Source organism: Lycorma delicatula, chromosome 6, assembly GCF_047948215.1.
Source record: "Lycorma delicatula isolate Av1 chromosome 6, ASM4794821v1, whole genome shotgun sequence".
NCBI classification, from domain to species: domain Eukaryota; kingdom Metazoa; phylum Arthropoda; class Insecta; order Hemiptera; family Fulgoridae; genus Lycorma; species Lycorma delicatula.
In genome coordinates this window covers 162,235,255-162,255,616 of record NC_134460.1, presented here as the reverse complement: position 1 = coordinate 162,255,616, position 20,362 = coordinate 162,235,255, and the positions used below count along the sequence as shown (strand labels likewise).

At 31.8% G+C, this 20,362-nt stretch overlaps 1 protein-coding gene across 1 annotated transcript in view; it reads right to left on the bottom strand.

Annotated features, from left to right (window-relative positions):
- Tmx3 (Thioredoxin-related transmembrane protein 3) overlaps positions 1-20,362 on the bottom strand; it is a 96,641-nt gene that overhangs the window by 33,886 nt on the left and 42,393 nt on the right. Inside the window, exons 3-6 of the mRNA XM_075368938.1 lie at positions 19,153-19,192; positions 13,751-13,914; positions 4,473-4,659; positions 3,024-3,101 (exon numbers count right to left, since the gene is read on the bottom strand). Coding sequence (XP_075225053.1) covers positions 3,024-3,101; positions 4,473-4,659; positions 13,751-13,914; positions 19,153-19,192 — 469 coding nt within the window. The remainder of the gene's footprint in view (positions 1-3,023; positions 3,102-4,472; positions 4,660-13,750; positions 13,915-19,152; positions 19,193-20,362) is intronic.

The following is a 20,362-nucleotide window of genomic DNA, read 5'->3' as shown; positions in this document are numbered from 1 at the left end:
TTTGCATGAATCACAGTCGCAGTAAAGTTTGAGACAAATAGTACAAAACAACAAACAATCAACAATCATACCCCTTCTGTATAGAAAGAATACATCTTAAAAGTATATGATATGTCTTACTAGCAAAAATCAGATGATTGTGACAGGCAGGTAAAACATCATGCATGGTAGAGTTTGAAAGTAACTCAGAAATGAAATATCAAATTTTCATAAACTATTCACAGAAGTTTTACCTAATCTGTTTTTAATTTGTTAATTGTATTTGAACATGTTTTAGAAAATTTATCCTAGAGATTTTTTAAGATTGCTAAGATATCTGTTTTTAAAAGGTTGTTTTAAATTGCAAAGATCGTACTTTGGATGATTATCACTTTCGTTCACAAAACTTATTACCACCGTTTCAAATTTTGAAACATTAGTAATCATAGTGTTTTTAAATCAATCTACTAAATTTCAAATCGCTTAATTTTTATACTTTTCCACTTTTTATGAAGATATAATAAAAATTAATGGTGATACGGGACATACTGGGTTGATTTCATTAAAATTCTTTATTATAAATTAATTATTAAAGAGAGGTTAGGATGAGCAGATTTTTTTTATTACAATTATTTTTATATATTATTCTACAGTAAATATGACAGGGAGGGGTTCGATAGTGCCAGATTATTTTTGAGGAACTAACTTTTACAGATGCTAGAAGGCTTTTCTATTTTTCAGATGTAAAATTAAGCAGACTTGTCTTTTATTTGATCGATTTATTTTTATAGCTGAAAGTATATGGGTTAATTACTATCTATTGATTAAATACTTTCATTTAACCTTTACACTTTTAGTAAACATAAAAATTTCAAACCATGACTCAAACTACATGATTTATCTCATTAGAAGAAAAAAAAAAATTAATGGATTTATGAAACTATATGTATATCTGTTGCTTGAATTTGCCTTAATTTATTCCTAAAACTAAATCTGCAATGATCGTGTTTGTTAATTTCATCAGTCAAATGACCTTAAGGATCAAGTTTCAACAAAGATTAGTTTGGGAATCTTAAAAACTAGCATTTTACAAAAAAATTATGCTTATTTAGATGCTGTGGCATTGAGATGGCAGATCAATTAGTTAAAAAGATATGTGAAAACAGTTCTATGAGCCATGTGATAGAATTAAGACCCTTATTTAGAAATGAGCACTGTACAGAATATATATAAAGTGATCCTGAGGTGTCAAAACATGGTATTCTTTTTAAATAAAATGAACTGCAAAGTAATTGAACTATAATTGTGATATTCAGTGTGAAGGATCCTACAAAAATACTGTCAGATATATTAGTTAATGACTTTATGAGGCTTAAGTGAGAACTGTAAGCTGCAGAAGTAGGAATATACTTTTCTGTATATTCCCACCTTTTCTGGTAAGAATGAGTTTCAGCAGAGCTATTCAACCTTTAAGTTATGTTTTTAAATAAATTACTTATTGGAACAAAAATTTTTGAAAATGTATCTTTTCCATATGCATAAATAAATACACTTCTTCAAGATTTTAGTAAAATATGTATTTTAACATATATTACAATGCCAAAATTTTGGTAAAAAATCTTTTTGTAATTAACCAAATAATATAATGTAATAGAATTTGTTGCAAACCACAATAAGTTTGAAGGGAAAGTAATTGACATCAGAGAAGGAAGAAAGAATAAAGGAGAAGTGGCACAGATAGTACTCTACTATATACAAACATTGATCTGAACTGCTACTTATCAAATTCAAATCATAATGTTTTAATTCTTGATCTCATCACTGCTTATTTTGTCACCGCTTATATTTAAATCACTATCATCGCTATCACTATTTACATTAATAAAGACAATTTCAGTGCTTTATCAATTGCAGGTTCCCGAGGCAAATAAGATGTTTCTATTTTCTTGACGTGGTCGCACCTTGATTTCCATTCAGCATTTGTAACTGAATTTGCTTGTTCAATTAATGCAACAGCATCATCTAATTTAAAATTAACTTTTTTTTTACGACCAATAGTAGTGATAAAAGAGTAATGCATTCACCTTAATCAATCTGAAAATTATAAATTGCTTCACAAATGACACTTTTATCACAATTATCCATGGACATTTTACTTTTTTTGGTGTTACAATTTTTTTTTAGGAGTGCTAAAGCCTTTATTGGGCTTAGTTTTTGTTTCATTTTTTGAATTTTTTGAACACTACAGAGTGTGAAATTCCTATACTTGGGCGACACAATTCTGAACTTGTTTATGCAAGATCGGTCAATCTTTTGCCTACTTTGTCATAAAGTAAAAAAATTAAACATGACTTCTCTCATCTTTTTTTTTCCTGTTTAGCCTCCGGTAATTACCTTTAAGATAATGCTTCAGAGGATGAATGAGGATGATATGTATGAGTGTAAATGAAATGTAGTCTTGTACAGTCTCGGTTCGACCATTCCTGAGATGTGTGGTTAATTGAAACCCAACCGCCAAAGAACACCGGTATCCACGATCTAGTATTCAAATCCATGTAAAAATAACTGACTTTACTAGGACTTGACGTCTCTCATCTGGTTAGAGAATAAGTTTACGGCCCCCAATTTGTTTCTTGTACACCCCACTACTTTCACCTTCCATGATTAATAAAGTGGAATTATAATACTATCCTACGTTAAACTTATTGTAAACTAAACAAACAGAAACCGTAAAAATTTAAAAATTGTAACAACGCTGATAATTTTCATAAAAAAAACACAACATGATGTTTTCACAAAACTAATATAACATACTCACACAAAGACAGTAACAAACACATTACAACAGCGAAGAAGCAACTTAACAAACGCATACCACCCACTGCTGAAAATATATTGTCTCTAAGGAAATGCTTCACGGACAAACTTATTGTAGTTTGCAACTAGCTCTAAAATACTTCTCAATATTTGAAAAATAGTCACATATTTTTCTGCACCAATCGCATTTGTTATAATAAATTTTAATTAATAATAAGTATACATACTTTACTAGCAATTTCTGGTGGTACTGAATAAAAAAATCCATGCGGTTGAAATCTTTCAGCAACTTCACTGTATGTCGTCTGTAACATACAACATAACATATAGTTTTGCTAAATTAAATAGCAGTGGAAATAGACTTTTTTTTAAAGGAATAATTCTTTAACATATATTTATAATTAATATTTATTACTTAAGTTATCAATTTATTGATTTTAGTTAAATCAACTATAATAGAATAGTGTAATGCAATACAGTATTAGCAAAACCCAATAATAATCATTTAAAAGTAAGGATTAAGAGCAGCAGTAACATAGTCTGGGAATGTTAAAAGAAGGAGGAAAGACAGAATAATACTGAGATATTTAACTGTTAGAAAATGAGATGAGATGAAGAGAAAAAGCATGAAAAACGGCCAGTCACATTTAAATGGGATGATATTATATGTTGGAAAGGAAATGGTGCATTCATAAATTTCTGGTAATACCCCTACTACTGGCATAAGCAGCTATATATACAGGGTGGAAATCACTAATTGATAGGAGATCTAAATCCCGATAAACGCAACATGTAATAACAAAATTATATTATATACCTAAGTACCTACACATAATTACTGTCTTAAAGATTTCATTGAATAATAAAAAAAATGTGGTTTGATCAAATCCATTTTAATTTGTTATAGAGATAGGGGAACCGGTGTAACATTATTCTTCTGGAAAAAGTTAAACAATACCTAGAGACGGTTTGTTCATATTTAATTATATTGAAAATCAGAGAAGTTATTATCACTTGAAAATCAAACTAAAATAGCATAATACTCTATAGATAAATGAAAAAATAATTTTAATATTTTTTAAAGAAAAAGCTGAAAAAGAAAATCCCATACAATTATATCAAACCAAGAATGTTGCAAATATAAGAACATGAGAATATTTCATGTAAGAGGGCAGATGTCGTAGCTGCAACATTAGTAAACAGGAATGCTAAGAGCTCCTGTCAATATAGATTTCAATGGTAAATATTCTGAATTCTGACAAAAATAAAATTAATTTAATAATTTAAAAAGTTACATATCAGCCGCATGGCCATTTAAATACAGCTGATTCTGAACGCTAGTTTGAATTTTCAAGAGAATACCACATAATATACAAAATCAAAGTAAATGTGATGGAGTAGTATGCAATGATTATTCAAGAAGCATATCAGTACACAACTGGATGATGTATATGAAATCAACTTATCACTGCTGGACTTCTACACAAAAGATGAGTCACCAACAATTAGAAGAAACTGATTATTATTAGAGATACAGCAAGATGCACTTTCTTTTATTTTCTATCCTTGCTACAAATAAGTAAATGAAAAAACTTTCAGGCAAGGGTAAAATTTATATTACATTAAACTATTTTTTTAAATTTAATGTAGAACAGGAAACATTTTTTAAAAATTACCCAAAGCGGTCCTTCATAGCTTCCAACATAAGCAAAAAATAAAGGATTTGTAGCTTTTAAATTTTCAAGGCTTTCAGGTCTTGTTATTTGTTGTACTGGAGGTCCGCTCACTCGTATTGCAAAACTGATAATTTCTTCCTTAGTTCTGTCACCACGAAATGTATATTGTTGTGTATCTCCTTTTAAACTGTAATGAAATCAAATTAAAAAAAAAACATTTTTATATACATATCTTGTTACTACAAAAAAATGGTAAAATCAAATTATTCATTTGACTTAGAAAAAAATTTTGTTTAGTGTTTGTGGAAAAAAAAATATTGAAAATATATTTTATTTAATACAAAAATGTAAATTAAATTCAAAAGGATGCTTATATGTGGTGTTTTTATTAACATAACAGAAAAATAGTGCATACTAAATAACTTATGACTATTTTGCTCCATCTAAAAAAAAAAGATCACATAAAGAGAGCACAATCTCTACACATATTTGAAAAAATACAAAGTATTTTTAAATTATGTTGTAATTTAATGATGGAAAAATATCTTTAAACTATTTACAATTCAATACGACTGCTTCATTCAACATTATTAGACTGATGAGTGATTTCTTCTAGAAAGACAATATACGGCTCAATGTAAGCAGAGAATCATATAATAACAGAAAATATCTGAAATAATTTTATTAAGAATTGACTATTCTTTGTAGAATTCATAATGCCACTGTAGCATGGAAATAATTAAAGCCTACTACACTCATTATATAAAAGAAAAACAATTTATGCAGATTACATGTTAAAAAAGATACCAGCTTAAATACAAAATACAAATGATGATGCACTCAAAATAAGTGATTGCAGCTCATTTAGTACAAGTACTTCAATAGAGTTTCAGGAGGTGAACAAATTGATACCAAAAGTATGAATAATAAATTTAAAAAAAAAGAAAGGAAAATGATGTGAAGAAATAAAGAGAATATGGTTCATTTTGAATGAGTTTAATTTTGAAATAGTGTGCAAATCGAAATGTTATTTTTGAACCAGCCTTCAGAAATTAATTTGTAACTGTACAACAACATTTTTATTTTACTTATTATTTGTTAAATTTTAATAACCTTTAAATGTGATTCCAGTCATTTCAAATGGTTAAAAGCTATTAGAACATGTTTTAAAGGTTACAACAAACCATTTTTTATTAATTTTTATTTTTTAATAAAACTGATTTTTTCACACAATATATTTGTCTGGTGTTATGTGATATTACTTAGTCAACACCATGTCAAAAGCAAAAATAAAAATTAAGAAACATTTTTAAAAATATTTTTCATTTCTTTATTTTATGCTAAGATTAATGCTAGGATTAAATATAAAAAAAATCAAAGGGTTGGATAACTTTCCTGGGTTTACTATCGAAAGAATTTTACTTCAAAGACACCATATGGTTTTTAAATAAAGGGTGGGTGGGGTATATAACACACGTCAAATAGTAATCCACCTTCCCCTTAACTCAGGCACAAGAAAGGTGCTTATCATTTTAATGTAAAGCTCAGCATTATCAGCAACAGTACACCATTTTAATCAAAGAAAGGACCAATGATGTAATTCTTCCCAAATGTGAACCAAACTGTAACTTTTGGGCAGTGCAGTGGTTTTTGGTGGATTTCTTGGGGATTCTCAGCAGCCAAATAGCGACAATTTTGTTTGTTAACTGCACCATTGGGGTGAAAATGAGCTTCATAACTTATCAACAAGACTTTTTTTTTTTTTGTCTTCAGTCATTTGACTGGTTTGATGCAGCTCTCCAAGATTCCCTATCTAGTGCTAGTCGTTTCATTTCAGTATACCCTCTACATCCTACATCCCCAACAATTTGTTTTACATACTCCAAACGTGGCCTGCCTACACAATTTTTCCCTTCTACCTGTCCTTCCAATATTAAAGCGACTATTCCAGGATGCCTTAGTATGTGGCCTATAAGTCATCAACAAGACAATGTTTTCATTTTCCTCAAAAAGTGACAACATAGTGCATGTAAAATTCAATCACTGAGGATAATTGTTTCTTTCCCTTCCAGCACAACCACTAACTTGTATGGGTAAAAATGTAGTTCTTCATGTAAAATATACCTCACCGAGCAACTGCTGATTTGAAATTCCGCAGCATGTCTCCGAGCAGAGCAACCTGGACTTTGTGGCAATACTGTTCAACCTTTTCCGTATTTTCCAGTTCTCCAGAAAATATATGGAGCATCTGGTGATCTGTTTTTCTCCAACGAGCATCTTGAATGGACATTATTAACCCAACATAATATTGTGCATTGTGTTATGAGTCATTGGGAACAGTCATTTCAGTGGATGTTAAATTTGGTCAAAACTCGCATTGAACCGTGGTCACCGATTCAGCAATCTTCACAAAACACGTCATACAAAAACATTTTGTTCTAACCTCTATGGCTCCATTATGCCAACTTAAAGTAAAATCTATGAACAAGGAAATGAAATGCCCCTACTCACAATGTTTTCCCACTTCTACTGGTCGAATACTAGCTGCTACAAAATCATTCTACTCCTCTACCTCTCCCTGTATTAATAACTTAATTAATATTCAGAGCAAAATTGTAGAAAAAAATAAAAGGTTCAGCAAAAATTTGGTTCCCAACTAACCACTTGATCAAGTATCAGAAATTATAAAAAAAACTCCAAAAAAATGAATAACCTGTTGTATGATTCTTTTATAAGAAAACATTTTAAATAGATTTTGTGCTTTAATATAGAATCTTTTAAATGATGTTACAAGAAAACTAATAAACTGCAAAATTATACCACTCAATTTATATAAGTGCCTTAACTGCTTGACATCATCAGACTGGAGATTATGCAGTCTTACAATTTTGTGCCTGCTTTCACACATAATTTTTGTGATCGGCCTAAATGATTTCAGCCATTTCTCAACTCACCACAAGCTCATACCAATGTGGATTAATATACCTATCTGCTTAATATACCATTGTGGATTTTTTTGACCAAGAGAGCAATTTTTAAGTGTCCTGAGCATTCATCTTAAATGAATGAAAAACCAAATTTAAATTCGGCAACCCACTTTTTTACCATCAAAAACAGTGGTGAAGAATCCTTAAAGTGGAATGTAGCTTTTTTTGTATATCTGTTGTGGTTAAAGCTTTAAAAAACAAACGAGTTTTATTCTTATAAAGAACTTTGGATAAAATTATAACAAAATAATATCTTTATTGTTATAAATGTGTAACCATTATAAATTTTGACCAAATTAGGCTCATAGGGCTTAATTAAGTTGGTTACTTTATTTGTATTTTATACATTTTTTATTAAATCGACAAGACAATTTTAAAATGCAAGGTTAAATGGATTTATTCAAAGACCGATTGTGGATAATCCCCCATGATTAACTTTTTATTGTATTCTTTCTAAAAATAAAATTTTAATCACAGTTTGTGATTACATGTGCTGTTAGTAACATTTTTTTGATGTGTTGAGTTATTGTAACTGGTTTTTTTTTGTAAAACTCAAGATAGCAATCTTAGGATGTAATTTATCAAGCAGCATAGTCTTAGTACATTGTTTTGCAAATCCCAAGAATAGTAAGTTCATATATTTTATTCTTTAAAAATATTTTTTTAAAGTTAAATTTTTATTTTTGTAAATAATTTAAATTTAATTTAGTTCAGAAGCTTACAAAATGGCACCCGAACAGGGATCAGAAGCTTACAAATGGATAAATAAGAAGTTCAAGCTGTTGCTCTTGATAAATGCTGTAGTTATTTGGTCATACTTGCGCATCACCATGTAAAGCTGAAAACCTTCTGAAAGACCCTTGTACAGGTGGATGGGAAGTCCCTTTACACTGTAATAAATCCAGCTTAATCAGGCTCCACTTTTGACAATTCTCACAGTGGATATTACTCATTGCTGCTGGAAAAGGTGGGGAGGTTTTGCCATGGTGAATATCGTCCAGTGTATCCATTCATGGTTGGATGACCTTAGTCATAGTCGAGTGTGAAATGATTTTTTTTCTTTTTTCTTTTTAGGGCGAAAAACGATTGGTCGTTATCATCGCCCGGAAAATAAATAGATAAATAAAAGTAATTAAAACTTAAAACTACTAACACAGGAAGCAAAATCCGGAATGGGTGTAAAAGGCCCATTCTCAGATAACAAAAACACTAACATGTAACTTAAAACTACGTTAAAAACTATCATATTACAACTAAATAAAACTTAAAACTAAAAAAAGAGATAAAACTTACAACTAATATCACAACCGAATTTAAAAAACATAAAAAAAAAACAACAAAATATGAATATATATATATATTAAAAAAATTCCGATAGGGAGTGTAAAAGGCTCGCTATTCGGATAACAAAAACAATACATAGGAGTAGGGTAATTAAATTTTTTGTATTAACCCTATACTACGCAAAAACAGAAACATCCGGTTTAAAACCTCTTTATCATTACACAAGATACCACGGATGTTTCTGGGTAGTTTAAATTTATGACGCAATGCCGCATAACATATGCAGTCCACGAGTATGTGGCACACAGTCACGCGGCAGTTGCATCGTGCGCATAGCGGTGGTTGTCCTCTTGTAAACAGGTACTCGTGTGTGACTCTCGTGTGTCCTATCCGCAATCGACAGAGAACTACTTCCTCACGCCGGGGTTTTCTGTATGAGGAGTTCCATGGTAACACAGAATCTTTAATCTGACGGAGTTTATTATCAACGGTAGCTGTCCAATCACCTTGCCACCTTGTTCTTAATAATTGTTTTACATAGTTAATGAAATCAGAAGTAGCAACTCGGGTGGTGAAAGGAGGCTGGTTACATGCTTCTTTGGCAGCGGAATCTGCATGTTCATTACCTGGAATCCCTACGTGGCTAGGGACCCAGCAAAAACTTAATTCTGTGTTGCGATTATTCAACTCAGCGATTGCGTTGTAAATTTCAATGACGATAGGATGATTGGGATAAAAGTTTTTTAAGGCTTGGAGAGCACTACACGAGTCACTGCAAATAAGAATTTTTCTATATTTAGGGTTAATGATGTTTAGAGCCTTATTTATAGCGTATAGTTCAGCGGTAAACACACTCGTAACACCGGGTAGACCAAACATATAAGTTCTCTCATTAACAACAAATGCACACCCAACTGTATCATTTTGTTTCGATCCATCAGTGTATACAACCGCGTCTGGTTTCATCTTGGAGAGAACACACTGAAACATTTGGTGAAAGACAATAGATGGTGTTGATTGTTTATTGTATGTGGTCAGGTCAAAATTAAAATTTATAAGGTTTATTCTCCACGGAGGATATGAGCAAGGATATATAGGAAAGAATGACGGTTTGTCAACATTTATATGCTGCAGCAGACGCCAGGTACGGATACCTACCGGTGCAGTACGACGTGGATGGTCCTCATACTTTCTTAGATTAGGATTTCTAAAGACCGACTCAAGAGCCGGGTGATTTGGTTGTCCTCTGAGACGAGCAAAATACGATAATAAAAGCTGGTCTCGTCTATCCCAAAGTGATGGTTCACCACAGTCTACAAGTAAGCTTGTGACAGGACTAGATCTAAACGCGCCTGTGGCAAGCCGAAGGAAAGCATGATGTACACTATCCAGCATTTTAAGCACGGTTTGACGAGCTGATGAGTAGGCCACACAACCGTAATCTAAACGGGAGCGAACAAAGGAATAGTAAAAACGTATCATACATGATCTATCGGCTCCCCAGTTGGTGTTAGTAAGGACTCGCATCATATCTAGAATTTTGGAACATTTTGTTTTCAATTCTTTTAAATGTTTGACCCAAGTAAGACGGCTATCAAAAAATAAACCTAAAAACTTGACGTAATTAGAGATAATAGTCTCACCGTTCAGAAAAATTTGCGGAATAGAGGGGTTTCGTAGCCGAGAAAAAACTACACATTTTGTTTTTTCGGATGAAAATGTGAAACCCGTAATCCTGGACCAAGCTACAAGGTGATATATAGTGTTCTGCAGTAGTCTCTCTGCTGTAGGTGCCGAACGGCTTGCAATGTAGATAGCAAAGTCGTCAGCAAATAGAGAGCATGAGACAGGAGCCTGAACACATTTGGTAATATCATTTATGGCTACAGAAAATAAGGTGGCACTTAATACACTACCTTGGGGCACTCCATTCTCCAAGATGACACTATCTGAGAGCGAATCATCCACACGAACACGAGCCGTTCGGTGATTTAAGAATCCCCGGATAAAAGCAAGCATATTGCCCTTGATTCCCCATTTTTGGAGAGTGTTAAGAATACCACGTCGCCAGGCTGTGTCATACGCCTTTTTTATATCGAAGAAGATAGCGACGAGGTGCTGCCGATTTAGGAAAGCGTTTTGTATGGCTGTTTCTAGTGACACTAAATGGTCAATAGAAGATCGTCCTTGTCGAAAACCACACTGTTCTGGAGATAGAAAGCCATGTTTCTCCAAGTACCATGTAAGTCAGCGGTTTACCATTATCTCCATTATTTTACACAAAACGCTTGTTAATGAAATAGGGCGGTAGCTTGAGGGGTTCGTTTGGTCTTTACCAGGTTTTAGTATTGGTATAATAAATGCTTCTGACCAGCCGGGAAGACTTGTTCGGAGAATAAACCATTGAAAATATTCAAAAGTTGCGAAATGATGGCCAATACAAGTGGGTTCATCAAAGAGCATTTGTTAGCTTGTGCGCGAGTCCATGAACATCCATATGCTGGTAAGGCATTGGAGAACATTATGAATGATTTCTTTGAGTTTTGGGAAATTGTCATTATAATGGCAAATGTTACTGACATGGGAGAAGAAGACTTTTGCATCAAGAAAATGTTCTTGATGTACCACGCAGTGGGGCAATCGAGTTGAGACATGTGCTGCTGTGGAGGCATCAATTCAACAATCACCAATGAAATCAATTTGCAAACATTCAGTGGAGTTAGAATTTCGTGATTGATAATGTGAGACCAAATTTGAAAGTTAAAAACGTTTTCATTTAGCTACAATTAATGAGTCGAATGAAATGACCTTGATAAACATATTTATACATGATAATTATTGTTTGAATGCTTTCCGAAAGCAATAAAAAAAATGTCATGTTCTCAGATAAGTGTGCGATTTATCAACGCTCTTGAAACTGAAATGATTTTTCTGGGTGAAGACAATCCTCATTTTTCTGAGGAACCTAAACATCATCCACCTCATGTTACAGGGTCATTCACGGGAACCGGATGTTTTTGAAGTGGGTTGTACTCGGTTGTTCGTGGTGGGAGGGGCACGTGGATGGTGTCTGACGTTTCCTTTGTTCATAGCATTTACATTTTAGTCGTCGAGATGGAGCCGTGGACTCTAGACCACCGCCTGTACGCGTATGACAGATTTGTGCGAAATTACGAATCCGTAACTGCTGTTCAACGAGATTTCCGCCGCCAGTTTAATATCCATCGTAATGCAAGTGTCCCTTCTCGTAACACAATATTGCAATGGGTAAACAACCTTCGAACAAGCGGTTCAATATTGAAGAAAAAACCACCGGGTCCCCGACGAACTGCTAGCACTCCTGAGAACATCGAAAGAGTAAGGGAAGCCGTTGTCAGAAGTCCACGCCGCTCTATTCAGAGGCATTCAGCAGCGCTTCAAATGAGCACAAGTACGGTAAGACGAATTCTGCATACAGACCTGCATTTCCATCCTTACAAGATAGCCGACGTCCAGCAGTTAAACGAGCAAGATTTCACGCACCGATTACAATTTTGTCGACAAATGCTTACCGTTTTTGAAGAAAATGAAAATCTGTTATTGTTAATGAGTGACGAAGCCCATTTTCATCTGAATGGCTTCGTCAACAAACAGAATTGCCGGTATCGAGCAGAAAGAAACCCACATCGGCTTCACGAGAGACCACTTCATAGCCCAAAGGTGATTGTCTGGTGTGCAATAGGAAAGATGGGTGTTATTGGACCGTATTTTTTTTGAAGAGAATGACACTGCCGTAACTTTAACAGCCGATCGTTACATTGCGATGTTGAATACGTTTTTCATCCCTGAGTTACGAAACAGGGGAATCGATTTTCAAAATGTGTTATTCCAGCAGGATTGAGCTACAGCGCACACAGCGAGGGCAACGATGGCTGTTCTCCGTAACTTGTTTCCGGGACGGATCGTTTCCAGATTCGGCGACATTCCTTGGCCCCCTCGGTACCCCGACTTGAGTAGTTGTGATTTTTTTCTGTGGGGTTTCTGAAATCGCGTGTGTACGGCAATAAACCGCGTACATTGGAGGACCTAAAGATCGCAATTCGTCATCGCGTCACCCATATATATGTAGACATGCTGCAAAGAATTGAGGCCAGTTACCGTGAAAGGCTACAACAACAATGTATTGCCCACAATGGATATCACTTGCCGGACATAATTTTTCGTTCAGGAGTAAGTAACAAATGCTTTGATTTAACAAGTGTTTCAGTACCGATAAAACTTTTTTAAAGTAAATATTCAATTTTTTATGATTATTTTAAAAACATCCGGTTCCCATGAATGACCCTGTATAATTTGGGCTGGGATGACAGCTGAACACATCTCCTTGGTCCTTATTTTTTTTATGATGCAGTTAATCGACACATTTATCTGTGAATGATCAACAAGTGATTGCTTCCAGAATTAATGCCAAAAGGAATCACTGACGTCATTATGTTTTAGCAAGACAGTGCTCCAGCACATTTTGCTTTGAATCTCTGCAGATGTCTCGGTCAAATTTTTCCAAATTGCTGGATCAGATGTGGAACAAATGAGTTATCGGTTCCATTGTCTTGGCTAGCACGATGCCCTAACCTCACCACACCTGGCAATGCACTCTGGGGTTTTGTAAAAAAAATATCTGAAAACGCAGATATATCAACAATGAACAGTTCCAAAATGCTGTTCAGTCACCATTTGAAACGATACGCTGTTGCAGATGAACAACTGGATATGGAGGCGCATACAGCTATGCTTTGAACAAGTTTTAGATCCATATTAGGTAAGCTGCACCTATCCTAATAATTTCATAACTAGCATAAAGGGACTTCCCATCCACCTGTACATAGCGATTGAAACATTTTACGGATATTTATTTTCATTAGAAATTGTTTTGCGGGTACTGATAAGGAATATTTTATATCAAACGAATTAATAATAAAAAAGGGAAAATTATGTAAATAATTTAAACAGATTTTAAATGATACTTACAACATAATAGTCGGGAAGCCAGCAATATTAAATTCAGTTGCAAGATTAGTAAATCTTGTACAATCAACTCGTCCCACTCTGATATTAGTATTGTACAGGGCTTGAGCAACATGTGCCCATATCGGTTCCAATCTCTTACAGTGAGCACACCATGGAGCATAAAACTGGAAACAAACAACTATTATTATTTCTTATGTCTTAAAAACATTATCTGGTTTGATATAAAACTACTTAAAAACAAATATGGTTGATAGGTTCCGGAAAAGACAGTAATCTGCATCCCTTTCAATCTGTTGTTCCTATCGTAAAAATTGTCTTTCTATTCATCGCCCTCTATCGGTTCCTATTCTTTTAATCATTTAAACACAGTTGTTCTAGCTATTTTAAACATTTAAAATGTTTCAGCAGCTATTTCTCTAATCTTATAAAAAAATTAGTACTGGTCTTTGTTGTAATTTTAAACTTAAATACAAATAAAATCAAACCTCACAATAACAATTTTTGACTCTTGATTACATCGACTGAATTTATGAAAACAATCTAACTGGTGCCATTGATTCTCAAAAGATAGTGTATGCTTGAAATTTTATTAGCCTAAGAACATAATTTCATATTGTATATAAACAAAAATCTTAAAATTATTTCAAAATTTAAACATAAAAAATTTGATTTTACATAACTTCTTCAATATATTAAGATCTGAACCTTATTGACATCATAACCCAGTAAATAAGTTTCTTTATTAATTTTAAAATGTGTTATTAATGTTAATTTCACTTAACATTAACAACAAAAGCTTTGCAGCTTTTGTTGGTGATCTTTCAGCTTTCTTAAAGAAACCAAATAATTGTAAAACTCTACTGTTATAATTTTTAATATTCTATGATTTTTGTTTTATACATCTATGAGTTTTTGTCAGGCAAATTTTGTTGAATAATAATAATAATAATATATAAAATTAATGCATTTGCAGTGTATTATGTATTATGCCAATGTTGGACAGTTGGCACCCTTCTGTTCCATTACAAATGGACAGGCATTTTCTGGATGTATTAGTAATATTTCATAACATTAGTATTTTCAGAAAATGTAATATGATTTAATAATACTTATTATAAAATAGTATATTTAATTTATTAACTTATTACATCAGATAGAATAAATTTAATTAATTAGTAGTAGTTTATGCATATATATATATTTTTTAAGTAATAATTTTGTACAATATTTATTTAAATATTATTATTTATATATAAATTAATTTATTATTTTTATTTTTTTGGATGACAGCAGTAAAAAATTATCAGACGATTTGTGCCTATTGGTTGAATTGAACATATGTTTAAATTACATGATGTCAGAGATTCCTTAAATATGATAAGCCCATTGTGCTGAATTATATGAAAACAGTTCCACTATCTAGTTTGGGAAAGGTGGATATATTTGTTTTTTAAGAATAAGTGACCATTGTTTTTAGCAAAGACTGCACATTCATAAATATTAACACAAGGAGAAGATAACAAATTTAATTTTCTTAATTCCACCAGATTCATACTTATGGGTGCCAAATAATGATCTGACAACCCATTTTTGTATTTTAAAAGTTCATTTTTACTTTTTGAGGGAGTCTCGAGAGATGATATTAAACTTTATAAAAGAATATGTAAAGGCATAATAAACATTTAATAATGACATGCTTAGTGTTTTATTTAGATGTTTTGCTCTCAAAACAACATGGTTTGATTCTGTTAGAAACTAAATTAACTTAATCATCCCTTGAGAATTTGTCATCAAATAAACATCCAGATATTTCACTTTATAGGCAACAAAAATCGTAGTGTTATCATTAATGGAAATTCTATTCTTTTTATCAGCAATGTTATGTCAACCTGAGAAGCACAATGCAACAGTTTTATCCATATTTAAAATTACACGGTTACAATCCATCCAGTGAATAATTTTTGAGCTGTGTATCGTATAATTAAATTTTTTTTTTAAATATCTATATCTTCAAATAAAAACACAATTGTGTTATCTGCAAAAAAGGTTACAATGAATGGCTTAAGATTTTGAGGCAGGTCATTAATAAACAAAAACAAGCAGCGGTCGAGAACACTTCCCTGAGACACTCCACATTTGTACATCTTGAAATGAGAACATAAATTTTACATGTGTATTCTTAATAAAGGATGAAATTTCAACTACTTGTTTGTGGTTGGTAAGGTATAACTTCAACCAATTATAATCAGCTCCTCTGATACCATAGCTACTAAGTTTTTCATTAATAAAAAATATGAAACTAATTGAATGCTTTACCGAGATCGCAAAAAATTGAAATATGAATGATTTGTTAACTATGGAATCTAAAGTATTTTCAAAAAATTGAAAATGCTGTCGGCAATTTTTTCCTAAAACCATGCTGTAAGTTTGTTAGTATGGTAAGCTTTTCACGAAATCCTTAAGTCAATTGTTCATCATTTTTTCAAATACTTTAGAAAATATGGGCAATAACAAAATTGTACTATAATTCTGTAAATTACAACTATAAAAAAGATGTAAATTTTAAATATACACATAAAATATCTTTTTATATATTTATTGTATAATAAATAAAGAGTGTATCATGAAGTTCTCCTGGGATTTCATAACCTATTCTACTCGTGAAAATAGTGGAAAAAGTTCATACAAACCTATGTCCTACTAAAATGCTTTGTTCACGAGTTACAACTAGTGAAAGATCTTGCTTGGATCTCAGCTACCCTTGTGAAATGAGGTCATACTGAAATTTTTAGGACATTAACTAAGAAGCAAAATTAGTGATATATGGTTTTTGACCTTAAAGATCAAATAAAATGGGTCCTAAAGCCTTATCTACATTAGTTTTTGAGAAATCTGGTGTGAAAACCATTAAATTGGGGTAAAAATCCCTGTCTTTTACATTTGTCATACAATAACTTTGTTAAATATGCAATAACACACTGTAATAAAATATAAAGCTTTAAACAAAACTTGTAGAGCACTTAATTCTCAACAAAATGATGTAAGATAAGTTGAATAAAATAAAGGATAGTTAGAAAAATTTGGATTTTATTTAGAAATAGTACATTACTTCATTTGTCAGAAGAGTACCTATTTAATGTAAACAAAAACCAAATTCTTTTTTGGTGATGTGAAAAATTTTTAAAAACAAAATTTACTGATAAAAAATTAAAAAAAGGAAATTACACAAAAATTGTAAAATAGAAATTAATAAATAAAAATTACTTTAATAATAATTTTTTTATTACTACAGAAATACAATAAATTATTTGAAAAATTATTATATCAAAGTTAACTCTAAAATAAAATCAGCTGATCAATACACTGAGGAATATGCTGATATGGTGTTCATTTTGGGTGTATATAATGGTAATGCTACAGCTGCTGCAGTAGAATATTTTGCTTTTCTATTGTTTGGAACCTTTTTCCCCTGAAAATAAAAATATGACTTGACGGAAAACAACATTTTTGCAGTCATCTAACAGCTGTTACTTGAGTTCAACTGGTTGCTAATTCTTAATTTAAATCCACAATAGATAATTTTGGATCCAGTTTACTTTTCTTCTCAAAATAACTGATCTTGTGTTGGAGTAGTTTTTCTTTTAATACCACATTTGCCTTTCCTTTGAGGTGTAAAGGAACAGTTATTACCTTAAATTGTTTTAAAATAGCACTCACTATCTCTAGTCCAACACCACATTCAAAAGCTATTTGTTGTTGCATCATACTGGTATACTCAGAAAGGGAAATAATTCTTGAATGCTTTCTTGGATTTATGTCCATTGTTATATATTCAAGATGGACAGAACAAAAAATAAGAAAATATGATTTTGTAATAAAAAATGAAATAAAATTTTACAAAACTCTATTTATAAAATGAAAATAGTCAAAGAAAAAATAACTTCATGTTACACAGACAACTTAAAGAATGGGTGTGGTCAAGCACTGTACCCACAACATAGAAGTAAAAAATTCCCTGTGTTCGGATTAATTTTCATGCTACGGTAGCTGTGAAAAATATTAGACTGCTGCTATTTTACTTAGGTTGTCAGGGCCCAATGTTTCTTTTGTCAAACTTTTTTGCTTTTCAATGCTCTTTAAAAAATAATGTACCATTTTCATTTAGATTTTCTTACTTGCCCTGTAGGAGGCATATATATAATATAAACTTTTTCATCAACATTTTTTATTGTGTGGTATGTGTTTGTGTGTGTGTGTGTGTGTGTGTGTGTGTATGTATATATAATATTTATATATGTGTATGTATATACACATAAATGTATATACACATATATGTATATGTGTGTATGTATAAATATATATATTTAATGTAGAACATTAGAATACAGATATAGAGCAAATCAAAAAAAAATTATATATACAGGTGATTCCAAATTGCACGGCAATCTCTCAGAAGATGATTCCATAGCCAAAAATAAGTATTAGTTCATATAAACATAGGTCAGAAAATGGTTCATTAGCAAGTTTCCACTTGTGAAACATTTAACCCTGCTTTCTGCTCCCTCTGTAAAATTAAATCATACTAAAATTCTTGGCATACAAATTGAGGGGTAAACTTGGTGCTTCCATTTGGTTTTTGGTCTAAGAAATTGAATAAAAGTGGCCCCAGACTTCTATCTTCCTTAGGTTTTAAGAAAAATGGAGTAAAACATGAAAACATTTTATCGGAAAATACACTTTTTTAGATTTGTAATAAAATAAATAAATGTTAATTTACCAATAAACAAATAAAAATTTTTTATTTAACTATGTTTGGAATTGAATTCTTCATGGCATTAATTAAACAGTAACTAATATGTATTAGTAACTTTTGCAATACTATCATTACTATTTAATAATACATGTATTATATTCAAAAATATTTTTCTTCTTATTGCCATTTCACAACCTAACTAAGAACGAGTAAATCCTTCTTCTTTAATTTTAAAATTTCTTAACAATTTTTTAATACTTCTGATGAAATGTTATGCAATGTAGGATGTGCTAATACGGAAGAATTAAAAAAATAAGCAATAAGTGAATTTTTATTTTATTTATTATTGATAATAAATAAAATGTGCACACACACACACTTTCCCATTTAGAAGGTAGAGATGAATAGTTTTTATTTTTGTCTACACAACTAACTAACTGTTCTTGATGACATGATCTACTAATGATATAATATTAACTTTTTTAACAAGTAACTAAGAATAATTTTTTTTATTTAACAGGAAATACGATAAATAATGATAAATAAATACTAACAGGCATGCGCCCCATTGAATAATACTAATATTACAAAATAAAAAAATCTACTTAAAATAACTCAAATAAAAAACATTTATTAAATAATAACTCACCATAACTAACCACATTCCATCCTTTTTTATATCCAGAAAGCTAAAAAAAAAAAAAAACATAATTGCAATATGTTTACAATGCAAATATACATCGAAGTCTAATAACACCTCTTTCTTATTTATTAATTTTAAATTTGTGATATTGGTCCAATCTAGGTTTTACAATAATTTTTGTTGATCTTCCTGATAACTGTCAGAGCAATTCCTTTTGTTACTCATAGAATAGTGCATCTAACCAATCACAAAGTTTAGATTGGATTAGATTAATGAGGGTATAATCTTTTTATTGCTAGGCGCACCTCGGCCTCTACTTTGGCTTTTTATGCAACTTCGCAGGTAGGAAACAGATTTTTTTTTTTTTAAATGACTGTAGATAGAAGCAGAGTAAAGGCTAATCTACCAGTGACACACTCATTCATGGAAAGGGAATAAATAATGAGAGATCTAGCTGTATTTGATTCCAGTAGATCAGATAGTTTATAATTTGCCTGGCACCAAATCTTAAATGATCTGCATAATTGTATGTACATAATGATTGAATCCCTTGCAAATGTTGGCAATAAACAGAATAATCTTCTCTGCACAACAATGGAAGTGCCATCATATTGCCTGCCACAGTGGTGCAAAAGTGAAGGTGTACACAAAGGTTGCGTTGGTACTTTCTCTGTAGTTAAAGGGGGGAAGAAACACGTTTCGATGGGCTTGGCACTGACGAGGGAGACAGCAATGTGAAAATCTGAAGCCAGTCCTTAAAGGTAATGTAAAGGTTGAACATTGGGCCAACAACCCACCTCAGAAAAAAAATCAGGTTACAAAACATCAACACAATGCCTCGAAAAAAGGACAGGGACAATGGTATAAAAAACGAATTCGTCAATAAACCTTGAGATTTGGAAAATGGAATGTCCAAATATTAGCAGCACCAGGAGCTAGACATAGTAGCCGAAGAACTTGAAAGGTACAATATGGGCCTTGTAGACTTACAAGAAATCTATGTAGCAAAAATCAATATTAAGGAATAAATCATAACATCATATTCTACACTGGGAGTTACATTATTTGGAAACATACAGAGGGGAGTGGATTTTGCAATCCGAAGAATTGCCAGTTCTGTGATATGTTGAAGTCAAAGATGACAGGGTATGTAATATTAGGATTAAGGGAAGGTTTAAGAATGTATCAGCGATACATTACTCTGCACCTGTAAAGG